This window comes from Euprymna scolopes, chromosome 23 (genome assembly GCF_053919585.1).
Source record: "Euprymna scolopes isolate OS-2025 chromosome 23, ASM5391958v1, whole genome shotgun sequence".
Lineage (NCBI taxonomy): Eukaryota > Metazoa > Mollusca > Cephalopoda > Sepiida > Sepiolidae > Euprymna > Euprymna scolopes.
Window position 1 is genome coordinate 379,339 of NC_136504.1, and position 27,695 is coordinate 407,033.

Below are 27,695 nucleotides of genomic sequence, written 5' to 3' on the forward strand. Positions count from 1 at the left end.
TGAAAATGTGTAGTTTCAGATGTCACTTGTCATCACTTATTTTCAATTTATTATCTTAGTCCTCATTTGATAATGCTTACTTTTATTATTAGTGTTAGATTATTACGAAAATTTTACCATTGGTGCTTTCTTTTGGGTTATGATAGAATCTTGTACTTATACAGAATATGGACCATGCTAAAATGTATCATTGGAATATTCTAGCAGCTCATATAAACTGCTGGAAAATGCTAAAACATTTAGCCAATAAAATTGCAACAGCCAACAATTAGCAAGTGCGATAAAAATATTTGGCAGAAAATTAGATTTTTTTTAATTGATTAAAGTGAACATTTCCAACTCACACAGGGTTGAAAAGGAGTAAGTGAAAAGGGTGGGGGCTTGTGCAGTTTGTGGACTGTTATTTTTTTTTAATAGTTTTTTTTTTATATATAGGATTTTCAAATTACATACAATTTTTATGGTATCTTTACTTTATTAAATTTTTTGGTACATGTATAGTATAGTTAACAATGCCCTTGTCCCCATGGTAAGAATAGCTTTCTAAATAATGTTATTTCATATGGTTCATAATCTGTATGATACCAAAACAAAAATTAAAACTACTCTTTGCTATCAGTTGTTGTACTGTTTTCTTCGTAACAAACAAAAATATTTATTCATAAAACTTACCATATGAGTTTTTTTTTCCTTGATTTAAACTTTTTCTTTAATTTTGAAGTTTCTTCAAATTTTTCCATTAATTTTTCAATGTATTTTCTTCATAACAAAACAATTTTTTTCTTGAAATTACCATATGATCACACTGTTTCTTTTAATTTTTTTTTTAATTTTTAACTTTTTGCTAGTCTTTTAACATTGACCAGCATTCCTCACCCCACGCCCAAAACATCACAAATTTTCATTTAACACTTTTCAGTGGTTTACATAACTTGCTGAAATACGCCAATGATAACAAATTGCATATTCTGTATAAATACTTAGAATTTTGAAGAGCAATGTATTATCTCTATCCTGCGATTATTTCTTTTTGAATTAGTAGATTGAAGAAGTCCTTCCACTGGTAATAATTTCTGTATTTCATCTTCTTTCGATTGTTTTGGTTTTCAAGAGGACAGGAATCTCATAACTCTTTAACTGTTAACTAATGAAAAATTGTACAAAATATTGACAGAAGATTAGCACAATGCTAGAACCATATAAAAATGAGTTATGACGGTTAAGGAGAGTTTATCCAGGGGACAATCTTACAAAGAACATCTGGTGCTCTCTTAGAATCTGCTATGGCTCAATCAAATCCTATTTATAATATATGCAGTTATACACTAATAGCATTAAGAAATGTATGTTTTTGGGGGGTTTTTTTGCAACTTGTGTTCAATTGTTTACAAAAGATAATTTCTAAGAATGAAATAGTCTAAAGGTGGTGATATGCCATAAAATGGACAAACCAAACTAAATATAACTAACAACGACACAACTAACTAGATTTTAATATGAATTAGAGGGACCTTTGTTTTGGTGTTGTCTGGGGAAATTGAAGAAATTAAAAATTGCAATCCCAGGATTAAGTTATCCACGATATGAAAAAATATCAGTTGGTAGAACTGTGTGTTATATGAAAATAGAAACAATCATTGAATTAGAAAAAAAATAAAATGAATAGTTAATTAATGAGATTGCCTTTTGCAAAATAATATGCAAATTAGTTAGCTTTACTCACATACACACACGATCAGTATATTAGTAACTATTGTTCTTTTATTGTGAACTAGCGAGGGGGGCCTGGTGTTGCCCGGGTGTTTGGAGGTGTTTGTGGTTTTGGGTAAATCAAAACTCTGGGTTGGGGGGGGGGTAAAATAAAAAAAAAAGTTTTGGTAGGTATAAGTCTGAAGATCGAACCCAAACCCTTGAGGCAAAGTTGGAAATTAAAGTGTGAAAACAAAACGCGCGACGTTAACCATTGCGCCACCGCGACACTAAAAGAAACCCGTTTGAATTTATTTAATTACTTAAATTGGCAGGTGCACGTTTTAATGACTTAATGAGGTCAACTTTTGACTGCGGGGTAGCATTTCATTTAGTGCGGGAATGCTTCTTCCCCCCCCCCAAGACGTTGGGGGCAGGGGAAAACAGCTCCACTTGTCGAAATTGAATAGCAATTGTCTTCTGATATAAGGAAATAATATTTCCACATTGATCAAAGCTGATTGCTTTCAGACATTTCCGGCGATCGAGACCGGAAAAATACCTAGACAATTAGTGTCGCTTTTATTATAGGAAAAGGCCTAACCCACATGTGGCGAGCGAAAACTGTTGAATATTTATCTTCCCGAAGTCAAACAAATTAAATAGACAGGCGAGCTCCATTGTTAACTCTGAGATATTACGATTTACATGTGATATAAAAAGTTTTTAAAAGTTGTTAGGCAACCGACCGCTTCTGAAAAAAGCCTTTTGTAGACATACAGAAAAGCGAACACACATACACACATTTTCGCTTTTATATTTATAGATACTAATTCGATATTTTAATCTGACTTAGTGCAATAATTGGACCAACTTTATAAATATACAGATATAAATGTCCAAATCTGTCTTGTTTTTGTTTTGTTTTTTAACAATGCAATAATCATCCATAATCAAGTTATTTTGTAGTCAATGTTAATTATTTTTTTTAGATAAAATTTAATGAAGATTTAGTATTGGGATTTTGCATAAACATTTGAAATTAACTCAAATAGATACAGATACTAATTGGAAATTAATATACAAGACAAGTAAACTATTTGATGCTGTTCACATTTTTCTGTTTAAAAAAAAAAAATCTTTAATATTGCCTTCTGGTTGCTTGTAATACTTGCTAAGGAACTCGTTTATTATACAAGCTGAAAGTTTATGACTATAATCTTAAAACAATGACATCACTTCATTTCTGTATATAAATTTACTAAAATATATTAGTTTTCATATCTGGAAATTCCAAAGTTATAATAATTCTTCAAAACATTTTTATTTATTTATTTATTTTTTCATCATATAATGCCTATGACCAAAATCAGTTTAATTTTGTTATTTATTTGCATGTTTCAAAGTTTCACTGAAAAAAAATCTAATCAGCTTCAATTGTCTATGGTCTACAGTTCGAATCTTAAGAGTTGCAACAATTATTATCAGTATCAGTTGCCAGCTTCCGTACATTTGTATCTGATCTACCTCTGCATTCCATGTTTAAAAACGATGTGTCCTCTATATTATCAGACCTGACTGAATGGTTAATTGTAGGCATAGACCAACTCATACCATCTAAAAAATTCCAACAAAAACCTAACAGCCAGCCATGGTTCTCCCCAGAATGTGCTGCTGCCATCGCGCACAGAAATCACTTTTTCCATAGATACCAACGTAATAGATGCACTGAGACTAAAGCTGCTTTCAGGACTGCCAGCAACCACTGTAAAAGAGTAATAAAAAATGCAAGAGCTATATGCTCAGTCTGTTAAATCCAAAGTAGCTGATCAGCGGCTTGGTTCCCACCAGTTTTGGCAAATAACAAATAGGATCTTGAACAGAAGTGTGCGTTCTATCCTAATCATTATCAATGGACCAGAGGTCATCTCGTCAGCATCAGACAAGGCCAAACTATTTGCAAAGAACTTTGCAGCTAATTCTACCCTATGTAACAAAGGCCATCAACTCCCCATATTTCCTCCTATAACACAAAACACGCTATGTAACATACAAATATCTGTGCATGAGGTCGCCAAGCTAATTTTTTCTTTTTTTTTTTTTTTTTTTTTACACGGTGGTCACCACTTATCAAGGCCCGAAAGCCACTCGGGGATAAGGGTTATTGCAAGTACAGTACGTTAGTGTGGAGATTTAATGAAGTGTTTACTTAAGGGGGCAGTTCATTAGGAATTTGTTAACGTTGGACTTGAACGTTGTAGTCAGGTGGGAACCAGGCGGATGGAACAGAGTTCCACAGGCGTGCAGTTCTAAGAAAGAAGCTTTTTTCATGGAATCTATGTTTTGATTTAGGCACAGATAAAGAGTGGGAAAAGTTTTTGACTGTGGATTCAGCTAGATGGGTGTTTTTCGTGAAAGACTGGCGAGGGGGGGACCAGAGATTGGAGTTCAGATGAGCACCTGCCATGGAAATAACGATAAAACAAAGATAGGCTTGCAACGTCTCTTCTGTGGGAGAGAGGTTGCAGGGTAGAGAAAAAGGCATCCCCCACCAAGCCACAAAGTCTATTTTGTACTCTGTCAAGGCAGGATAGGCTGTTTTTAGCAGCTCCTGCCCAGATATGGCAGCAGTACTCCATCCTTGGATGTACTTGGCTTTTATATAGATAGAGAATTGCATCAGTAGTGAGATATCTTCTGGAGCGGTAGAAGGATCCCACCATCTTTCCAACGACCTTGGCAACAGACTTGATGTACGTGTTCCATTTCAGATCAGGAGTAAAGGACAAACCCAGAAGCTTGTCAAAACATGGGGCTTCTCCTAGACGAGAGCCATCCATTTCAATTGATGCCAGATGGAGATCAGAGCGTTGATGATGTAAAGATAGGAGTTTGGTTTTAGATGCATTAAAGGTAACCAGCCACGTCTTCCCCCACTGAACCACACGCTCAAGATCAAAGGAGAGAGAATCAGAGAGAACTTATTTACAGCCTTTGATGTGTTGCCGTAGATGGTCGTGTCATCAGCATAGATGTCAACGAATGATTTAAGTATGTGTTTAGGGAGATCATTGATGTAGATCAGAAAGAGAGTTTGGCCCAGGATTGACCCTTGATGGACTCCAGCATTAATACTGCAAGCCTCTGATTTTTGTCTATCGACCACTACTCTTATGAACCTATCGGAAAGAAATGATTTAATGATGTAGAAAACATTTCCAGTTATACCGTAGCTGGAAATCTTGTGAAGTAGGCCCTTATGCCATACCTTGTCGAAGACCTTTGATATGTCAAGAGCAATTGCCCTAGAAAGGAAGCCTTTGTCAAGAGATTCACTAATCCTATGAGATATAACCGTTAGCACATCTGTGGTAGATCTTGCAGAACGGAAACCATATTGTGTGTCACTAAGAAGGTTATTTCTGTTGAGGTGGTTGACTATTTCTCTATTTAATATGGATTCCAGCAACATACTCATAACACACAGGAGACTTATTGGTCTATACTGAGAGGGAGATGACTTATCACCTGAGTTCTTAAATACAGGGCATACTGATGAGGTTTTCCAGGGAGTCAGAAAGCACTTCTTCTTAAGGCAACGCTTAAACAGTTTTGTAAGTATGGGAGCAAGTTCTGGTTGAAGCTTTTTTAACACTATAATTGGGATGCCGTCAGGGCCAGTTGCTTTACTGGAATCAAGATTCTTGATTAGGTTGGTGACATCACGCACAGATATTTGTATGTTACCTAGTGAGTTCTGTGTTATAGGAGGAAATATGGGGAGTTGATGGCCTTCGTCACATAGGGTAGAATTAGCTGCAAAGTTCTTTGCAAATAGTTTGGCCTTGTCTGATGCTGACGAGATGACCTCTGGTCCATTGATAATGGTTTGGATAGAACGCACACTTCTGTTCAGGATCCTATTTGTTATTTGCCAAAACTGGTGGGAACCAAGCCGCTGATCAGCTACTTTGGATTTAACAGACTGAGCATATAGCTCTTGCATTTTTATTACTCTTTTACAGTGGTTGCTGGCAGTCCTGAAAGCAGCTTTAGTCTCAGTGCATCTATTACGTTGGTAGTTATGGAAAAAGTGATTTCTGTACGCGATGGCAGCAGCACATTCTGGGGAGAACCATGGCTGGCTGTTAGGTTTTTGTTGGAATTTTTTAGATGGTATGAGTTGGTCTATGCCTACAATTAACCATTCAGTCAGGTCTGATAATATAGAGGACACATCGTTTTTAAACATGGAATGCAGAGGTAGATCAGATATAAATGTATGGAAGCTATCCTAGTCAGCCATAGAGTATCTGTATACAGTACGGTGGAGGGGTACGTCTGGGGACTTATTACATTTCATTTTTATCTTAACTGATACGACGGAGTGGTCAGAGGATCCTAGAGGAGAATGAACAGAACATGAACATAGCTCAGAGGAAGTTGAGAGAAAAAGGTCTAGGAGGCTTGCATATTGACCAGTAGTATCGGGCACACGGGTGGGTTCGCGAACAATCTGAGTGAGGTCATAAGCAATGGCAAAATCATGACAAAACCTTCCCTCATCGTCTGTCTTATTTGAATGGGTCAGCCATTCCACGTTATGGATGTTGAAGTCACCACAAATGTGGATGTTAGTCGAGGGATGTGCAGACAGCATGTGGTCTATTTTCTCAGATATACTCTTAAAGATAGTAACTCCGCTGTTATGGGGCTGATAGAGGGCAAATATAAATGCTGTGGTGTAAGCAAGTGCAACCCGGAAGCACATATAGGGTAAATTAGGATCTTCTCTAGAGATATCCCTGCCACACGGGAAGCCATCTTTAATGTAGTCACATATTCCATGCCCATGGCGATCTTGGGGGTCAGATTTAGCTGTTAAGTTAGAGTATCCGTTAATTATGAACTCATCTAGGGAAGTGGTCGGCCCTATTCCAGTTTCGCTCAGAAAGAATATGTCCGGTTTCGTCTCCTGTAATTGTGTTTCAACCTCTGGAAGGTTGGAACGTAGACCCCTGATGTTGGAGAAGGAGACATGGTAGTAGGGGTCTATGTTGGAAGATGGGGTTCTAGGTTTATTCGATTTATTTTTCTGGAGATGTTTCATGTTGAGGTTTTGGGATTTGTGGAACAGGTTGGCATACTTGGTTAGAGCAAGATAGAGAGGGAAAGTAAGAAAGAAAAAGACGAATTTTTTTTTTTTTTTTTTTTTTTTTTCTAGCACATGAAAAGGTAAAGCCATAACAATTACCCACTAGTAGTGCATGGAGAGACCCCACCCGAGACTACTGCATGGTCCAGAATCCATTTACCAAATGACAATACAGCAGTCCCAGTACTTTGCGCCTGCTGATAGGACAGCCTCCTTAGTGGTTAATCCAAGGTTTGGGTCCCTGACTATCAGGCGGATAACGTCAGCCCAGACAAAACGTTTACCCCCAGCACCCTTACTAGTGACATGGCCACAAGGATAGACATAGAGACAGAAAAATTTCCGACATCTCAGACTACTGTTCACCAAGTACTACCGACCTTTAAAGCAGCTTTTTCTTCAACCTTTGTCAGAAAAATCACTCATTTGAATGAGGACTGAGGGACAAAAAAGGAGAAGCAAGAGTTACTGGAGCTGCCGATAACACATCCACTGTATTATCATTGATTCCAGTAAAGCTACTGGCTCTGACGGCATCCCAATTATAGTGTTAAAAAAGCTTCAACCAGAACTTGCCCCCATACTTAAGAAACTGTTTAAACGTTGCCTTAAGGAGAAGTGCTTTCCAACATCCTGGAAAACCTCATCAGTATGCCCTGTATTTAAGAACTCAGGTGATAAGTCATCTCCCTCTCAGTACAGACCAATAAGTCTCCTGTGTGTCATGAGTAAGTTGCTGGAATCCATATTAAATAGAGAAATAGTCAACCACCTCAACAGAAATAACCTTCTTAGTGACATGCAATATGGTTTCCATTCTGCAAGATCTACTGCAGATGTGCTACCGATTATATCTCATAGGATTAGTGAATCTCTTGACAAAGGCTTCCTTCCCAGGGCAATTGCTCTTGACATATCAAAGGTCTTCGACAAGGTATAGCATAAAGGCCTACTTCACACGATCTCAAGCTACGGTATAACTGGAAATATTCTCTCTATTATTAAATCATTTCTCTCTGATAGGCTCATAAGAGTAGTGGTTGATGGACAAAAATCAGAGGCCTGCAGTATTAATTCTGGAGTCCCTCAAGGGTCCATCCTGAGCCCAACTCTCTTCCTGATCTACATCAATGATCTCCTTAAACACATACTTAAATCATTCGTTGACATCTATGCTGACGACACAACCATCTACAGCAACACATCAAAGGCTGTAAATGACAAAGCTCTCTCTGATTCTCTCTCCTCTGATCTCGTACGAGTGGTTCAGTGTGAGAAGACGCGGCTGGTTACCTTTAATGCATCTAAAACCAAACTCCTATCTTTACATCATCAACGCTCTGATCCCCATCTGGCATCAGTTGAAATGGATGGCTCTCGTCTAGGAGAAGCCCCATGTTTTGACAAGCTTCTGGGTTTGTCCTTTACTCCTGATCTGAACTGGAACACATACATCAAGTCTGTTGCCAAGGTCGCTGGAAAGATGGTGGGATCCTTCTACCGCTCCAGAAGATATCTCACTACTGATGCAATTCTCTATCTATATAAAAGCCAAGTACGTTCAAGGATGGAGTACTGCTGCCATATCTGGGTAGGAGCTGCTAAAAACAGCCTATCCTGCCTTGACAGAGTACAAAATAGACTTTGTGGCTTAGTGGGGGATGCCCTTTTCTCTTCCCTGCAACCTCTCTCCCACAGAAGAGACGTTGCAAGCCTATCTTTGTTTTATCGTTATTTCCATGGTAGGTGCTCGTCTGAACTCCAACCTCTGGTCCCCCCTCGCCAATCTTTTACAAAAAACACCCGTCTAGCTGAACTCACTGTCAAAAACTTTCCCCACTCTTTATCTATGCCTAAATCAAAACGTAGATTCCATGAAAAAAGCTTCTTTCTTAGAACTGCACGCCTGCTTCCCTCCTGATATAACTTGAATGTTTTCAAGTCCAACGTAAACAAATTCCTAATGAACCGCCCCCTTAAGTAGAGACTTTAAATATCCACACTAACGTACTGTACTTACAATAATCCTTTTCCCTGAGTGGCTTCCAGGCCTTGATAAGTGGTGACCACCTTGTAAAAAAAAAAAAAAAAAAAAAGACATGAATATGTAACAGTATGGGTAGAGGGTATTGTTCTTTGATATCCACGGTTATCCATATAATACCTCATCACCCTCCCTTTCTTGTTGAAGAAGTCTTCTTTTTGCAAACAGCTCTCGTAAAGCTTATCAAGAAAAAAAAATAAAACTGCAGAAATTGACTTTAGGCTTCTTAATAGTATACATTTATACACATACACCCTCAGCTATCTTCTATGGAATGAAAATAGCTATCCAAAAATCTAATTTCGCTCGTTGCCAATCGACTAGAGAAAGATCTGAACTACTCATCACGTCACAGACAGGAAGTCACTCATGTAATGGCCAAGACACACAAAATTCCTCTCTGCTGTCATAAAATGCTTTGTTGTTATTCATAGTAATAAGAGCACAGAAGGAACTTATCTTGAATTTCTGGATGAGTTTGTGTAGCGTGTGATGTCTGGTTACGAGCAAAGAAAAAAAGCAGAATGTTAGTTGCACCTGATCATATACTGGCAGGTTTCATGAAGTAACGTGACATCTCGTTACTCATATGCAAATAAGATGATGCTGGATTGACAATATTTTTGGAAGGTGCTTTTGAGGTCTATAACAAGCTTAGAAAAATTACCTGAACGGGAGAATTGATGAACATGTAGACATCAGAAATAAGCCATTTTTTTTTTTTTTTTTTTTTTTTTAAATTACATTTTTACCACAAACAAGGCACATCGCCACTTTGATGTAGGGGGCTACTATTAGGGACACAGGCTACAGTGGTACTAGGTGGGGAGTTGGGCAGCAAGATGTCGGTTCACGTTACACTTGAACTTCTGCATGTCAGTACAGTTGGGGAAGCAGGAACCCAGAAGCGAATTCCAAAGTCTAACGGTTCTGGGGAAGAAACTACTGGAGTAGAAGGCTCTCTTACATCTAGGGATCTCTACTGTGAAGGGGTGGGATTTTACTGCTTGTCGGGTTTGTCGGGGGTATGTATGTCTAGGGGGTTCAAGTGCTTGCAGTTCGTCGGAACATTCACCGTTAAAGTACTTGTAGAACAGGCAGAGGGATGCTACATTTCATCGATGGGACAGAGGCTGAAGCTTAGATGACAGTTCAGGACCTGTTAGGTTGGCGACTCTCTTTTGAACCTTGTCTAGTAGTGAGAGACTAGTAACAGATGCACGAGCCCAAATATGACAACAATACTCCATACATGGGCTAATGGTGGCCTTATAGAGGTACTTTCTAGCACGGTAGAGAGAACCTACCTTTTTCGCAGCGGTCCTGGCAATGCTCTCAGTGTAATTGTTCCAACTCATGTTTCCTATGAACGTTAGGCCGAGGAGTTTAAAAGATGTGCTTTCAGATAAAGAGTCTTTGGCCATTGCTATTGGTGGTAGAGAAGGTTTCTTGTAGTTATTGAAGGAAACAAGTTTAGTCTTGGCAGCATTGAATGTGACCATCCATTTTTGTCCCCATTCCACTACAGATTGAAGGTCATCCTCTAGTGTTTCTGCCATTTCTTTAGATGTGTTCATTTGTTTTCCTGTCGTGTCTGTTATAGAGTGTGGTGTCATCAGCATATATACCCATCTCACAGACAATTTTGTCAGGGAGGTACAAAGATTTGAGAAGACTATTAAAATGGGTTTTGATACTAGTTTTCCTGGCCGCATCGCGATGGAACTGCGATGATTGAGATCGAAACCACTGAGATCAAGGAAATTTTAAAGCATGCCAGGCTGCTGGCAAAACATCCCAGTGAACTGGTAGGAGGGCAGGGGCAGTTGCAACCTCTACCACAAACAAACCCAGCAAAGAGGAGGCAGTTGTAAATTTATTGGAAAATGCTTTAGATGTGAAGGGCCTCACCTGATGAGATTGTACAAAAAATAAAACCAAACATTATCTGTTTGCAGTGTGATCAGGTTGAGCACATATGTAACAATTGGCCTTCACTTCAGGGTAAAGAGTAAGAGGTTGCTATTGCATCAGTAGTCACACCTGTAATTCTTAAAATGCATGTGAGTTTGTTGCCACAGATAGTGGTCACTATCAATTGAAAAAGGGCTAGATCTCTTGTTGCTACCAGCTGTACAACTATGCTCATCATGACAAGTGTTGCTGACTTTTGGAATGGAGCCAACAATATTAGAGTAGTAGATGGCAAAAAGATGATATACAAGGAGAAACTGGTTCTGAGATCATGGTAAGGAATATGCTGCTATGACTCAGCATAATTGTGCTGCATATGCGTGTCAAAGGAATCTGTGATACTGGGCTTAAATGTTATAGATGAGCTTGAAGGAGCTACAATTGTGAAGTTTGGCAATAAGCATGTAACTAGAATGGCGAGTAGCATAAGCAGTAACAATTCCATTCAGTCAACAAATCCAGATCCTGTCAAATTGAGGATGAGGACTTCTGAGCCCATTTTAATGGTGAAAAGTGGGCAGTAAAGTGGCAATGGACCACAGGACTTCATATACTCACAAATCTGGCTGGCTGCTATAAAATCATGCTAAGAGGATAGATAAGATTGCAGTTTGAAAAAGAAGTTGAAAAGTGGATGGACAAAGGAATTTTGATACCATATTTAGGGAAGAAGGAATTTTGCCACTTATGGCAGTGGTTCAATCTAACAAAAAATAAAAATAAAATTTTTTTTTTTTAATCTATGGTGATATCAGTTGATACAAAGGTCAAATTTATTGCTTGACCAGATTGGGATTTGGACTTAATTTCACACCAGGAATTATGACAGCAGTGCTCAAGATTGTTGACCAAAGCTGATGTAGTGAAAAGAGTTACCTGCTCTTATAGCAATGACTTACTGATGGACATCTTCTCCACCAGTAGATCATAGATATAAATGGGGGTGATTGCAGAAAGAATGGTAGATCATGTCAACACATATACTAACAGCTAAACCATCAGTTGTTAGAAAATGTAATGGTTCTGGGATTGAAGTTACAGCAGAGCAGAATCTAAATATACCCATGTACTTTATAGTGAACAGAAATTTCATTCTTGTCATGACTGTTGCGAATGGACATGGCATAAAATTTAATTTTTGGATTTTCTATACTGATTCATATTTGAAGGAAAAGATCAGTAACTTTTGAAAGGAGTAGCCATTATGAACATGAGCTTGATATTAAACATTTATTGTTTTAACTTATTGCACTTTGAAATTGATAATGTTGAGTACTACTAACTATCGCTGTACCTTTTATCAAAGATAGCCATATCGTCGGTATAGTCATGGTCAGTTAGATTGAAGTTCTGACACCCTCTAATGTCTGGATAAGTGACAAGAAAATGCAAGTAATCAGTCAATGGTGCAATTATAAAGGGTCCATGAAAGTGCACATCTGTTTTTCTCTACATCATCATGATTTCTTATGAATATTACAGCAATATTTTCTGGTGCTACCAAATCAGGCTGTCTGAAGATATTGGCTTCCTGACTCAAATGCACTGCACATTAAACCAAACAAACAGCAATATTTATTGATATGCAAAGCAAAACAAATTCCTTCCTCTAATCATGTAAAAATTATAAACATTTTATAATTTGTTGTAATATACATGATTTAGTTCATTCCTCATTAATAAGTCACTAATTTTGTTTTGGTTTCAAATTGTATTCTGTGTTCTCTTGTTTTCATGCTTTGCAAGTAAGCAACCAACAAACCAATAAATACTTAACATTTCATGCTAAAATATAAGCAAAATGAAAATCATGTTTGAAATTAAAATAACTTAAATGCTATTTTGCTTCCATAATCTACTAGAAGAATATCCATATAAGGACGATTAAAATTAATTTTCCTAACAACAGTTTTGCACTATTTTTATGTCCCTTATGAAAATTAAAATCAGGATCTAAAACCATATACAATATATCCTGATTCCAATTATCAAAATCCATTGCATCATTTGATCCTAGAATGTTTCTAAAATTTCAGACTTAAACTTATAGGTCTTAAAAAGAAATTGAAATTTTAGGATTCTTGCATAGTTGGTGTCTAATTACTATAGATAAAATTTAATGCAAAGCTAATATATTTGACTTTTGAAATGGAAGGTTGTGATCCCCTCAACTTTTTAATATACTTAAAAGAAACTGAAATTTAGGGAATATTTATTAATTGATGTCTAATACCTATTATTAAAATTTCACAAAAATAAGGTATCTGAATTTTCACAATGGAATTCTACCTCCTTTTTGCTCCCTTTGCATAAAATAAAATATCATCCACATTACTGATCCATATGCCTGACAACTGTGTTCTAAAATTCCTAATGGGCTAGTAATTAAAAAGTGAATCCCATGTAAATTTATAAGCAGCATACATGTACCTAACTTTAGAGATAAAATATCACAAATCATTTTTATTTTGCAAAGGAGTTTGAGAGAAATTTTCTATCATTTAAAGTCAGATTTCTTAAATGATAAACAAGGATCTGAAATAATGACTTGAAACAGAACTATTTTATGTTTAACATGCTTCCCAACACAATGTTTATTTGCTAACATAGTTATTTTTATAAATTCTAATAATTAATCTAGACAGAATAAAATTCTTTTATTTTAGCACAATCATAAATTCATTTCAAAATCCTAAATGTTGCTTATAGTAGATAACGTTTCTTATGAAATTATATTTTTCTTTTAAACCTTATCAGATGAATATCGGCTTATCTTTACTATTTATTGCTACACAAATATGAACTTAAGAATAAGTTTACCTTTCACTCCATTAATACCCAGATACTATTTGCATGAGAATTAAATATAGTTATTCAACACCCTACTATCTATCACTGGATGCAGCATTAGCATGCACCAATTTTATTTATAAAAAAAAAAATACACTACTTAAAAATTTCTGTAGCACATTGCCTATCTTCTATGTTCCTATTTCCATTTGTGTTTTGTCATTTCCTCTCCAGGTTTCATTTTCTGAAGTAACAAGGCATTTCATTGGCTGGTATAACTAAAGTAACAGGACATTTCATTGGCCGATATAACTAAGATTTGTCACTGTTTTTGCAAAATGTCAGACAACAAATTCCTCTTCAAAGATGGCAAAAGACAACCTTTTTTGCTTTATTTTGCTGACACTGGCTTGGATGGAAGGTGTGAAGGTTTTTGCATTGATGATATCCGTAGTGGCCATGTTGTTTGGGAAATTGATATGGAACAAATCGAGCAAGACCAAAATGCAGATACTCATGAATACGAAGACGTTGACAAATTCAGACAACAAAGGTATAAAGCTTTTTTATACAAACTCATGACTTGTAAAGAAAAATCAAGAAAACCTATAAACTCCAACAAAGCATTTTTCAAAGTTATAACAAAGGTAGTTGACTTAATTTAACTCTATATTAATATATACTATTAATTAAAATCTAGATTTATTTTATTAGAATTTATCCTATGTAAAAAACAAAACGTTTAATGTTTATCAATTAAACAAATCAATAATTCTTCAATATTGTGAGGAAAAATTATTTGAAACCTTCTAAAGAGTTGCAGTCTTTTAGCTGATACCAATAAAAAAGAAATGTTTAGAAAAAGCTTAAATAATCTTTTAAAATGTGCTTATTTTAAAAAGCTTCTATTTTTAAATTTATAATTTAAACGTCACTTAGTAAGAATCATGATTGTAATTAGAGATTTATGCTTTATTATTTTTTTTACTGAGTTTTGCAAAGAAAGGTCTTAACTTTAAAATACCACAATGATGCTGTTTTTTTATCTTAGAATCAAGAAATTTATTTTTGGATTTTAAATGTAACTCCCCCCCCCCTTCTCAATATTATTTAAAAAATAATTATATAAAGTACTAGCTTCATCTACCAGCATTGCTCAGGCAGAGTAAAAAAAAAAAAGTAAAAAAAAAAAAAGAGTTCTGTCCCAAAGTTAGAACCTGGTAAATGAAGGACCAGGATGTGGAGAAGAAATTTCAAGACTTTTGTTCAAGGATTATTAGGAATCTAAATTAGAAAAATGTTGGTCTTCTTAGCACGATATGAGCGAATAAGGAGGAAAAATATCAAGATATTTTATGGAATGTATATGTGATTGATCATGGTGATAGTACATTTCAGCGTAGCAGAGTCAGCGTTAAATTACTACTTTGTCGTCATAGTCAAAGTTTTGTTTTTTTATATTTTTTAAATTAATTTAGTAAACGAAGATATTTTTTCTTTGTATAAAATGGAAATAAAAATTATTAAAAGAAAATAAATCAATTTGATTTAAAAATAAAAAGGAACTTAAAAATAACCATTTTTTTTTAAAACACAACACAACAAAAAACACTCAGTCATGAACAACAGCATTATATGTTCATATTCTTTTTCTTCATAAAAATTTAAAAAAATATTTTTAAATTGTTAATCCTTAAAAAATTAATTATTAAATAATTAACCAAAAAGTTTTGCAAAAAACATTTTTTCTTTTTAAAAAAAAAACAGTTAAATTGATATAAACATTAAAAAATTTGAACAGTGTTTATTTAAATCAGAACACAAAAAGACATTTAGTCATCAACAAGAAGTTATATTTTTACATTATTTTTATAAATTAAAAGAAAAAGAACTTAAAAATAAGATACCTATGTTACTGTGCTGAAACAATAGTGTTATTTAGAAAGCCATTCTTAATATGGGGAGAATTTTTTTATTACTATTCTGTACTTTTACCTAACAATTTAATAAAAAAGGATATTGTGAAACTTCAATTGAACTTGAAAATAATATTTTAAAAATAGTATGGTAACATAAGTGCATAAGCACCATTCTCTTTTCTAATTAAGAAAAATAATGTAAAAATATAATCTCGTTGTTGATGACTGACTGTTATCTGTTTTTGTGTTGTGTTATGGTTATTTTTTGTGTTTATGCACTTAGATTACCGTGCTATTTTTAAATAGTATTTTCAAGTTAAATTGAAGTTTCATATCATCTTTTTGTTAGATGAAAGTACAAAATAGTTACAAAACATTCTCCCCTTCCCATGTTAAGAATAGCTTTCTAAATAATAAAGTTATTGTTTTAGTATAGTAAATTAAATGCCAAAATAAGTACCAAAAGAACTTTAAAATATTTAAGTTTTTAATCTCTAAAAAATTAATTTGAAAATAATTAACCGAAAAGTTTTGCAAAAACATAATTTTTCTTTAAAAAACTTAAAATGATATATTTTGATAGTTTTTCTTCATTTTTGAAGTTATAAAATTTTTATAAAAATGTGATTGGCGTGCTCGATGCTGAATAATCCCTCTGCTGAATCAGTTATGCCGAAACATCCCATTCCCTAATATGATAGAGATGTCCCTGAAGAAAACAAAAAATATCAAGGTAGTAGGTCCTTCTGGGATTGTTGCAAAGATGCTGAAATCATCAGGAAGTTTTTATTGTCAAAATGTAAAGAATGTGTCAGTTGACTGGCGGAAGCTATATTATCAATTGCTATAAAAGGAAAAGATGGTGACTAGATAAGAGGCAACTAGAGAGGTTTAAACTTCCTTGCGCAAGTGGTGAAGATTATCAAAAGTGGCAAACGAGATTGTCAGAACAAGTTTTCATGAATGAAATACAATTCAGTTTCATGCACGATGGGTGCTATATTTATTTTGTGTTAAATGTATGCATATGGACAAAAGGATTTTTATGGCCTCCATTGATCTGGAGAAAGCCTTTGACCGAATCCACAGGAATGTATTATGGTCACTGGTGTGAAAAATCAGGGTAGATGTATTTGCCATCCGGTCAGTACAATGTATGTACACCAATACTAGGAACATTTGTATAAGTAAATAAATAATTTTGGTATAAAAGTTTACATCTACCATAACTCGATTCTCATCTTTCTCTTATTCATTATTGTTCTTGAAGCAGCTTCCAGGGAGTTCTGTACAGGATGCTCATAGGAGTTGTATGAAACAACCTAATCATGGCAGATACAATGGAACAACTATTTCAGAAATAGAGAATATGGAAAAGTAGCATGGAAGCCAAAGGCCTAATGTTGAATCTGTCAAAGATAAAAATGATGGTCAGTGGTTCAGAACTACAAGAGCTGAAAAATTCTGGTCAATATCTATGTGCTATGTGTAGGATAGGAGTGGGATCTAATTGTCCATTAAAAAATGTCTAGGACAGGCACAACCCACTTAATTGCCAACCTTTCACTTGGGTGAGACAGGTTCTATCAGAGGGATAGCTCTCAATATTAGGATTAGCAAACTTACCTTAAAATAAGACTGATAAAATATATGATAAAGAATTAGAAGAAATGCATAATGACTGAGCATTTGGTCCATTTGTTTTCTTTGAGACATTGAGATCTTAATAGTTAATATGGTATGTCTTTGCAAAAAGTAATTTACGTAGGGATGACTATACTATGGGGTTGTATTATATATGGATGTAATTTATTTTAATTTTAGCTTCAGAAATACAGCGTCATATTATGTACATACACTTGTATCAGACACAAGAATATATGGAAACTATAAAATAACTGAAATGTTTTATTCTTTTAGCAGTTTAACATTTTACTCTACTGTTGACTTTACAGTATTTTTATTTTTTAAATTCTAAAAGGTTGTATGGACAACTTAAAAAAACATGAAGGTTTGTAAGTGTATGGGCACACATTTGCATATCACTGCACACACTTCAATAAAACCTACCTACACTAACAAGCATCTTGCATTAAAATTGAGCAGAGACTTTTAAGTAGATTTGCGATTTGTTTCTCAACCTGATGTGCTTCATTATTTCCCATTGGCATATTCTTCTGTAGAAATTTTATTTTTATTTTTATTTATTTACCTCCCCTTCCTTTCCCCCCTCTAATTAGTGTATTTTGTTCTCGCTTTCTCCCCTTCTTTTCTCCCCCTCTCTCAGTGAATCTGGTGCTACTACTTCTGGTTGTGTCTCGCGATATTCGATAAAAGGAAGAAGAAAAAAAACACAACAGACTGGCAGAAGAAAAGTTAGGCGCCAGAGCGGTGTTAGGCTCTTGAAAACGCCAGAGCGGTGTTAGGCTCTTTAAAACGCCAGAGCGGTGTTAGGCTCTTTAAAACGCCAGAGCGGTGTTAGGCTCTTTAAAACGCCAGAGCGGTGTTAGGCTCTTGAAAACGCCAGAGCGGTGTTAGGCTCTTGAAAACGCCAGAGCGGTGTTAGGCTCTTGAAAACGCCAGAACGGTGTTAGGCTCTTGAAAACGCCAGAACGGTGTTAGGCTCTTGAAAACGCCAGAACGGTGTTAGGCTCTTGAAAACGCCAGAACGGTGTTAGGCTCTTGAAAACGCCAGAACGGTGTTAGGCTCTTGAAAACGCCAGAACGGTGTTAGGCTCTTGAAAACGCCAGAACGGTGTTAGGCTCTTGAAAACGCCAGAACGGTGTTGCGACTTTGGAATTACGACAGAGTAATTATGCGGCCTCTGCTTTACATCAGAGCGGTGTTGCGACCTTCGAACTAAAGCACCAGAGTGGTTTTGCGAACTTTGATATGCCAAAAGAAAAAAAAAGCAAGTTAAAAGTATATTTGTTATAAGTGTTCTTTATGAACCGCCAGGATTCATTTGACAGCCCAGCGGAACTATACATTTCCTTCCTTTCCTTTCTGATAAAATTTATACCGGTTTACCTTGGCCTTTTTTAAAATTTTTTTTTTATTTTATGTGATTAAATTTCTTCAGAACACTTAGTCTTGTGCAACGGGATAAAATCCGTTGAACATGACGATAAAATTCCCGTTACTTCATCAAATGTATGCGATCTACGAATATGATCTACCATGCTTTAACGCTAAGACCTCCTGACTCTCACTACTTTGTTGAACTGACTGATCTGGAAGTTTAGGAACATAACATGACATTTTCTCTATGGTTTACCTCTTTTTCTGCACCCTTTCACCATTCATTCTAGACATGCCTTGTTCACCAATATTTGTAATAATTTTATCTACAAAGAATATAGGTATGAGTTTCATCTCTATTAAAAGTTTGGGTGTTCTAATCTAATCAGTTTACTTCACTCTGCACATTGTGTCAATTACTTTTTTTTTTTTCACCTTCCCATTTGACATGCTCATGATCATAGAGCACTACCGGTTGTAGATATGTGTTGATCATCTTGCATCTGATATGTTATTTTAAATGAGAACATCTTTTTCATCTTCATTTTATTAATATTTGCCTATCTTTTCCATTATCCAATGTAAATGTTATTTCGAAATTAAAATGAGATTTTGAACAAAATCTTCTTTTTCAGGTTTCCAGCCCTTCTCCCTGTTCTTATGTGTTATCTTTCTTCCCGGATATTGATACATCTGAACTAAATTTGAATAATTAGATGAAATACCCCACCCACAAACTAAAATGTTAGATTTCATGGTTAAAACAATAGGGTGCATTAGCTGAAGTACTCATTCATGTTTATACTTTTTTCTGCTTCATTTCAACTGCGAAAACGTTTTTACTTTAAATCATAATAAAAATTATTAATACTTTTATTAATAAGTTTATGTCTAAAAATAAAGACAATTATAAATGATTTCTACTTCATAAAATAACAAGATTAAATGCGGATAGTATAAGGAGATGGGTGCAGAACGGAAGATTTCAATGGGTTTTTTTTTTTTTTTTTTTTTTTTTTTACAAGGTGGTCACCACTTATCAAGGCCCGGAAGCAACTCAGGGGTAAGGGTTATTGTAAGTACAGTACGTTAGTGTGGATGTTTAAAGTGTCTACTTAAGGAGGCGGTTCATCAGGAATTTGTTTACGTTGGACTTGAAGACATCTAAGTTGTAGTCAGGAGGGAAGCAGGCAGATAGAACAGAGTTCCACAGGCATGCAGTTCTAAGAAAGAAGCTTTGTTCATGGAATCTACATTTTGATTAAGGCATAGATAAAGAGTGGGGAAAGTTTTTGACAATGGATTCAGCTAGACGGGTGTTTTTTTTTGTAAAATATTGGCGAGGGGGGACCAGAGTTCAGACGAGCACCTGCCATGGAAATAACGATAAAACAAAGATAGGCTTGCAACGTCTGTTCTGTGGGAGAGAGGTTGCAGGGAAGAGAAAAGGGCATCCCCCACTAAGCCACGAAGACTATTTTGTACTCTGTCAAGGCAGGAAAGGCTGTTTTTAGCAGCTCCTGCCCAGATATGGCAGCAGTATTTCATCCTTGGACGTACTTTGCTTTTATATAGATAGAGAATTGCATCAGTAGTGAGATATCTTCTGGAGCGGTAGAAGGATCCCACCATCTTTCCAGCGACCTTGGCAACAGACTTGATGTACGTGTTCCATTTCAGATCAGGAGTGAAGGCTGACTGGGATAGCTTCCATACATTCATATCTGACCTACCTCTGCATTCCATGTTTAAAAAGGATGTGGCCTCTATAGTATCAGACCTGACCGAATGGTTAATTGTAGGCATAGACCGATTCATACCATTCAAAAAATTCCAACAAAAACCTAACAGCCAGCCATGGTTCTCCCCTGAATGTGCTGCTGCCATCGCGCACAGAAATCACTTTTTCCATAGCTACCAATGTAATAGATGTACTGAGACTAAAGCTGCTTTCAGGACTGCCAGCAACCACTGTAAAAGAGTAATAAAACATACAAGAGAGCTATATGCTCAGTCTGTTAAATCCAAAGTAGCTGATCAGCGGCTTGGTTCCCACCAGTTCTGGCAAATAGAAAACAGGATCTTGAACAGAAGCGTGCGTTCTATCCCAACTATCATCAATGGACCTGAGGTCATCTCATCAGCATCAGACAAGGCCAGACTATTTGCCAAGAACTTTGCAGCTAATTCTACCCTATGCGACAATGACCTTCAACTCCCTGTATTTCCTTCTATAACAGACAACACGCTATGCAACATACAAATATCTATGCGTGAGGTCGCTAAGCTAAGAATGGACTTGAGAGAAAAGGGGAATAAATAATACCTGCCGAAAAATAGATTACTTAGCTATCCAACACATGCTAGTATGTAAAATGGACATTAAAATAGAAAACTGAACATTTGGGAGTGCTTGAGTATAAGATATGCCGAGCGATTAGATTGGGTTGACCTTCTTCTAAAGGGTTGAGGGTACCGGATTGACAGTTCCTGGCTGCTGTTCCCGACTGGTAGTACAGGAACCCTAACTCTTTGGTAGCGCTTAGAGCGGCTGCTCCATCAACAGTTGAATAATATCGGGTTGTTTGTAGTGCCATGACGCGCATGGAAAGGGACCCTGCACTCATCCCCGGTGGGCTTTCCTGAGGCCACAATCCTAATTGGAGAAAGGTCAGCTGATGGTCTACTTGTGATGCATGTCTGAAGCTCCGCATAACCTCTTGTTTAGCTCCCCCTTACCGAAACTCTTAAAAAAAAAATATGACGACAGTACAATCTAAAAATAAGCTTAAACCAGGATTAGGGACAAACAAATTCAACTTGCCTCCTCCCTTGAGGCTCTCATTCACAAATATCCGTGGGCTTAGAACTAACTTAGCTGATGTTGAAGCATTTCTCTTAACAAATACCCCAGATATCTTAGCACTAAGTGAGACTAACCTACACTCCTCCATTCCCTCTAACCACTTTAACATGCCTGGATATCTCCCACTCTGCCGTAAGGACTCTGACAGACATATGCACGGACTTGGAGTATACCCTTCCCTTGACTAGAGAAACAAACCTAGAAACGGATGATCAAGCCTTTATGTGCTTTAGACTAATCATGCAACACAACATTAGCTACTTTTACTTTCTCTACCGCTCTCCCTCGACCCAAGACTGCACCATAATAAACAAAGTATCTGACAGCATAGACACAGCACTCTCCTTCGACACTAGCGCCCAAGTACATGTATTTGGCGACTTTAATGTCCATCACAAAAACTGGCTTGGATTCTCTACTCACACAGATGCAGCGGGCAGCACAACCCATAGCTTCGCTATATCTCACTCCCTATCACAAATTGTTACGTTTCCAACCCGTTTCCCTGACCAGCAAGAACAACACGCATCACTTCTAGATCTGTTTTTGACCACAGTTCCCGATGACTGCATAACGAAGGCCCACAGCCCACTCGGGAACGCTGATCATGCAGTGATAATGGTTGAAATCGCCCTAAACTCTAGACCCAAAACTGAAGAGCCAGTGCTCAAAACAACGAGATATTATAATAAGGCTGACTGGGAAGCCATCAGGGAACTAATTAGAGATGCTCCATGGAGAAATATTTTCTCTCTCCCTGCTGAACAATGTGCAAACGAGACCACTGACTGGTTCAAAACTGCAAGCGAAGTGCATGTTCCCATGCGGAAATTTTATAGTAAGCCCCACTCTCCCCAATGGTTTACGTCGACTTGTGCAACTGCCATTGCTCAAAAGCAGCATGCATACCGTAGGTTTAACCGACATAAGACCAGTTCAAACAGACTGAAGTATATAGAAGCTAGAAATAACGTTAAGAAAGAAATAGCGACAGCTAAGAGAGAATTTACGGAAACCACTAAAAAGCGCATCGAAGCACAAAAACTAGGAACTCGAGACTTCTGGAAAATCTACAACAGTGTAGTAAATAATGGGCAATCAACAATTCCCCCACTAACCAACAATCACGAGGTTGTCTCCTCAGCAACCGACAAGGCTAACATGCTTGCCAGTCGGTTTGCCTCAAACTCCACACTGGACCCTTCCAACCACCCCCTACCTGACTTTCCTATGCGGACAGACACCACACTAGACGATCTGAAAACCACCCCTGCTCAGGTGCATGCTATCATAAAAAACCTTGATACCTCAAAAGCATGTGGACCCGATCTTATCCCAGCTGTGCTATTAAAAAAGTGCTCAGCCGAAGTAGCTTCACTTCTCTCCAAACTCTACAACAAATGCCTTAATGAAGCTTGCTTTCCGGTCTGTTGGAAAACTGCTTCTGTTGTACCAGTATTCAAGAATTCTGGCGAAAGGACAGACCCATCAAATTATCGCCCCATTAGCCTCCTCCCACTTTTTGCCAAAATATTTGAGACCATAATTAACCATGCTCTAGTCCATCATCTTACAGATACTAAACTACTGACTGACAAACAATATGGATTTAGACAAGCCCGTTCCACAGCAGACATCCTAACTGTGATCTCTGAACGTATATACCATTCACTGGACAACGCGGGGGAGGGCAGAGCGGTAGCTCTAGATATATCTAAGGCTTTTGAGAGGGTATGGCATGAGGGTCTCCTCAGTAAAATCAGATCATACGGTATCACTGGTAGAATACTTAACATAATTAAATCCTTCTTAGATAAGAGAAAAATCCAGGTAGTCCTCGACGGTCGTACATCTAAACAATATGATATAAATGCGGGGGTGCCCCAGGGTTCTATCCTTGGACCTCTATTGTTCCTGATATTCATAAATGACCTCCCCGACAACATTGCCTCTGAGATGGGTATATATGCTGATGACACTACACTCTATGGCAGGCACGACAGGAAGACGAATGAACACATTTCTAAAGAAATGGCAGAAACACTAGAGGAAGACCTCCAATCTGTAGTGGAATGGGGACAAAAGTGGTTGGTCGCGTTCAATGCTGCCAAGACTAAACTAGTTTCATTCAATAATTACAAGAAACCCTCTCTACCACCCATAGCAATGGCCAACGACTCTTTATCTGAGAGTCCATCTTTCAAACTTCTTGGCCTAACGTTCACAGGAAACATGAGTTGGAACAATTACATTGAAGGCATTGCCAGGGCCGCTGCAAGAAAGGTGGGCTCTCTCTACCGTGCTAGAAAACTACTAACACCCGAAAATATCCTGTACCTCTATAAGGCCACCATTCGCCCATGTATGGAGTATTGCTGCCACATCTAGGCTGGTGCATCTGCTACTAGTCTCTCGCTCCTTGACAAGGTTCAAAAGAGAGTCGCAAACCTGATAGGCCCTGAACTGGCATCTAAGCTTCAGCCTCTGTCCCATCGACGAAATGTTGCATCCCTCTGCCTTTTCTACAAGTATTTTAGTGGTGAATGCTCTGACGAACTGCAATCACTTGTGCCCCCACGATGTGTGCACCCTCGACAAACCCGACAGGCTGCTAAATCCCACCCCCACACTGTAGAGATCCCTAGATGTAAAAGGTTTTTTTACTCCAATAGTTTCTTCCCCAGAACCGCTAGACTCTGGAATTCCATTCCAGGTCCCTGCTTCCCCAACAGTACTGACGTGCAGAAGTTCAAGTGTAACGTGAACCGACACCTTGCTGCCCAAATCCCTACATAGTACCCCAGTAGTTGTTGCCCCTGATAGTAGCCCCTACACCAAAGTGGCAATTTGCCTTGTTTGGGGTGAAAATGTAATAAAAAAAAAAAAAAAAAAAAAAAAATATAATGATGGACATTTATTGATAATTAGCAGGGTAACCCAACATTTCCTGGGATTGAATAAGGATTAACAAATGTTTTACACTTTTAATACTTTTGTCAACGAAATCGTTGAAATCACCCATTCATCAATCAAATCAATTGATTGCCTGCTCTATTTGAGAACCCACTACAGTACACAGGGAAAAAGCTCACATACCTCCCCCACAGTAACTTAGTCTACAATACATTGTAGTCTATATTGCACTGTAGAGAACCTACTGCTGATTTTATGAAATTATTTTATACTAGCAAGGTCCGCATACCAGCATTTCCCAGTGGATGTATGTCACAAAGCCAGAACAGATTTGATAAAGGATACCCCAACCTAAAAAAAACAAAAAAACTAAACTATGGTTGTAAGTGGGAAACACTGCCAGCCCTAGAAAATAATGGACACTAGCGGTGATTGCCCAAATGAAATCATTTGGCTTCCACTGTCTGGCATTATCTGGTAGTGGCAATTAGCAGAAACTATTAGATGTGATAGTCATCACTATTGGTTACTGGTGATTAGTGTTGTTTTCGGGCGATTACTTGCATTTACTAGTTGGCACTGGCTTCCTTTACAAATAGAACTCACTGGCGACCATAATCAGTGTCAGCCACTTTTGGAAAGGAGTGATGATCAGTGGCAGTTAATGCTGTATTGAGGCGTTTCCTGGTAGACCATGACAGTTTTTTACAACTGTCACTGCCGGTTCCCAGCATACAGTGTTGGTCACTGGTGGACATGAGCAGTTTCTACCCCCATTGGATAGCTGATAAATAAAATTGAGGCGGCTATTTGCATTTCTTGGATGTCACTTGGTTCCTCTGTAAGTCTCAATGATGACCAGTGTCAGGCTTCATTGAATTGCTCTGAAATGAAATTAATTGTTGTTACTGTCACTTCATGACACTGGTAGACACTAGTGAGCACGGGTGGTGAAAATCACTTCAATTATCGGTCACTATCATCTAGTGGTGAGCACTTTTATCCACGATCATTCCTCTTTTAAGGTAGTTACTGTCGCTTCATGGTATAGGCAGTGACTGGTGAGCCATAGTGTATCGTGCTAAAATGTTCCAATTAAATGTAACTGTATACATTATACTACTAATAATAATACTATTGATAGTAATAATACTAATAATAATGTGGAAATACATAATAATCGTTAGTTTTCCACATAAGCACATTTTGAATAAAATCTTTTTTTTTTTCTTTTTTTTATTAAAAAGCAAACTATTGTAAATTGTTAGTTGAAAGAACAGGCAAAGTAGTAACGTACAACACTGATGTCAGGTGAAAACCAAACAAGTTTTTGTTTGTTGAAAACACAAAATCAAATTGGCATGAAAGAAAATATATGAAACTTTAACATGGCCGTTAGCGATTGTAAACAACTGACATTGGAATTGGTAGCCTATGTTTCTTATTTGCCAAATACTGATGAAAACGGTGAAAATAGATGTGGTACCATCAATACTAACACAATTAAAAAATAAGTTTTTACAGTATTGTATGTGGCTAATAAAAATATGTGACAGCAACAAAAATGTAAAAAAGTAAAATTAGCTACAAGAAGACTAAAAGTAATGCTATGGTATCTGTATGTAAAAGTACTGACGATACATAAAGATCAGTTAAGTAAACGTATTTCAATAAATGTAACTGTTGTATTGTTTTGTATAGTTATAAAAAAACGAATATACAATAATGTTAGTAAAACTAGTTGAAAGTATGTAACAGTTAAGAAAATCGTCTGCTTTTCATATATTATGATCTATAAGAATGCAGATCAATCATAGGAGTATTAATAGTACTAATTAAAACAGAAAAATTAACACTGAAAGTATAAGACATACACCAAATGGAAAAGTAACAGTATTAGAAGTAGTAGTAATGTATTGTCCGTGTTTGTGCGGAGGGCAGGAAGCGATAAAAAGAAATTGCGCTCAAAACTGTCACATGAGGAAAACCTATGGAGCAAAAATCGTATTTAGGCAGATACTAGCTTCCATATATGGGAATTGGTAATTGGAATGCTAGATGGTTGAAAATATCTTGCCTGGATAAGTAAAGGGTTCATTAATGTTTGTGACTAACAGGTTATGCGTAAACAAAGACTAAGTATAGAATCAAAGCATATGAAAAAGTAATTCATCAGGTGTTTACCTCTGTGTGAATGGGCTTGGATCATCATAGATGAAGGTTATGAAACTGTTGAAATCTATATTCAGCACTAAAGGAATAGCCTGATTTGTTTTGTGCTTAATTGTTTAGAAAATATCATAAACTGATAATCCCTTATTCTGAGAAATGGAAGAAGACAGTCAATGAGAGTAGTCAGACTTTTATGAGGGAGCGATCATTATTTTCAGAAATGAAAAAACTTATGTCAAATGTATCTATCAAAACAGAAAATATGGCCGGTGATGTAATAAAACTTGTGACCTATGTAGAAACCTTTCTGGTTACGAATGGGACAATGTGGAGAAAATAATTAGGGAGTAAAATTTGTGCTACTTTAAGTAAGATATGGTTTAAATTGTGACGCTCCTACAAATTAATATAAGATTTTGATATAATGGATGAATGTAACTGCAAATATGTGCCAAACCGACATAAAATAGTGGCTTGTAGTTTGATCATAATGAATTTATGTATGGTGTTTACGTTCGTCAAGCTTTTTTTTCCCCAAGGGGAAATAATTGTTCCTATTTTATTATACATAGAAATGAAAGCTTTTGTTCAGCTTAAAATGCCCAATTTTTGTAATTATAAGCAACAAACTGAGTTTTTTTTTTTTTTTTTTTTTTTCTTAGAAAGGAGTCACTACTTATCAAGGCCCGAAGGTCACTCAAGGAAAAGGGTTAATGTACGGTAGTCAATGGGACAGTATTGTAGTAATCATTAGTGGTGAAAATTTGGTAAATTAGGTTACTTAAGGGGATGACTCATCAAGAACTTGTTTACGTTGGACTTGAAGACGACCATATTGTAGGTATAAAAATATACTTATGGCATCGAAACGTTTGATTATCAAAGGAAAACCTAATGCTAAATGCATGTTTATATCTTAAGATCCATTTTAAACTTGAACAGTAGCCACGACAACATTCAACCAATTAATCTTTGATTTTATTGACTCGAATTCTATGACAATTTGTTCCAGTCAATCAATGAACTCTTCCTCCCTTTATTTAAAAAAGTGTTTGGCACTCTTCACTTCCAGATGAGTCAAACAAACGACAATCTTGTTACAATAGGTTAAACATACTAATTGATCAATCGTTTTTTTAACAATAGTTTTC

General features: G+C 36.6%; 1 protein-coding gene across 6 annotated transcripts in view; it reads left to right on the forward strand.

Moving 5' to 3' along the window:
• Positions 1 to 27,695, forward strand: part of LOC145245715 (uncharacterized) — a 341,671-nt gene that overhangs the window by 180,003 nt on the left and 133,973 nt on the right. The window contains exon 1 of one of the 6 annotated variants that reach the window (XM_080107248.1): positions 13,887 to 14,205. The exons of the other annotated variants lie outside the window; for them this stretch is intronic. Within the exon in view, the coding sequence (XP_079963374.1) occupies positions 14,019 to 14,205 (187 nt within the window). The 5' untranslated portion in view covers positions 13,887 to 14,018. Of the gene's footprint in view, positions 1 to 13,886; positions 14,206 to 27,695 lie in introns of those variants that run through there. 6 annotated transcript variants of the gene reach the window in all.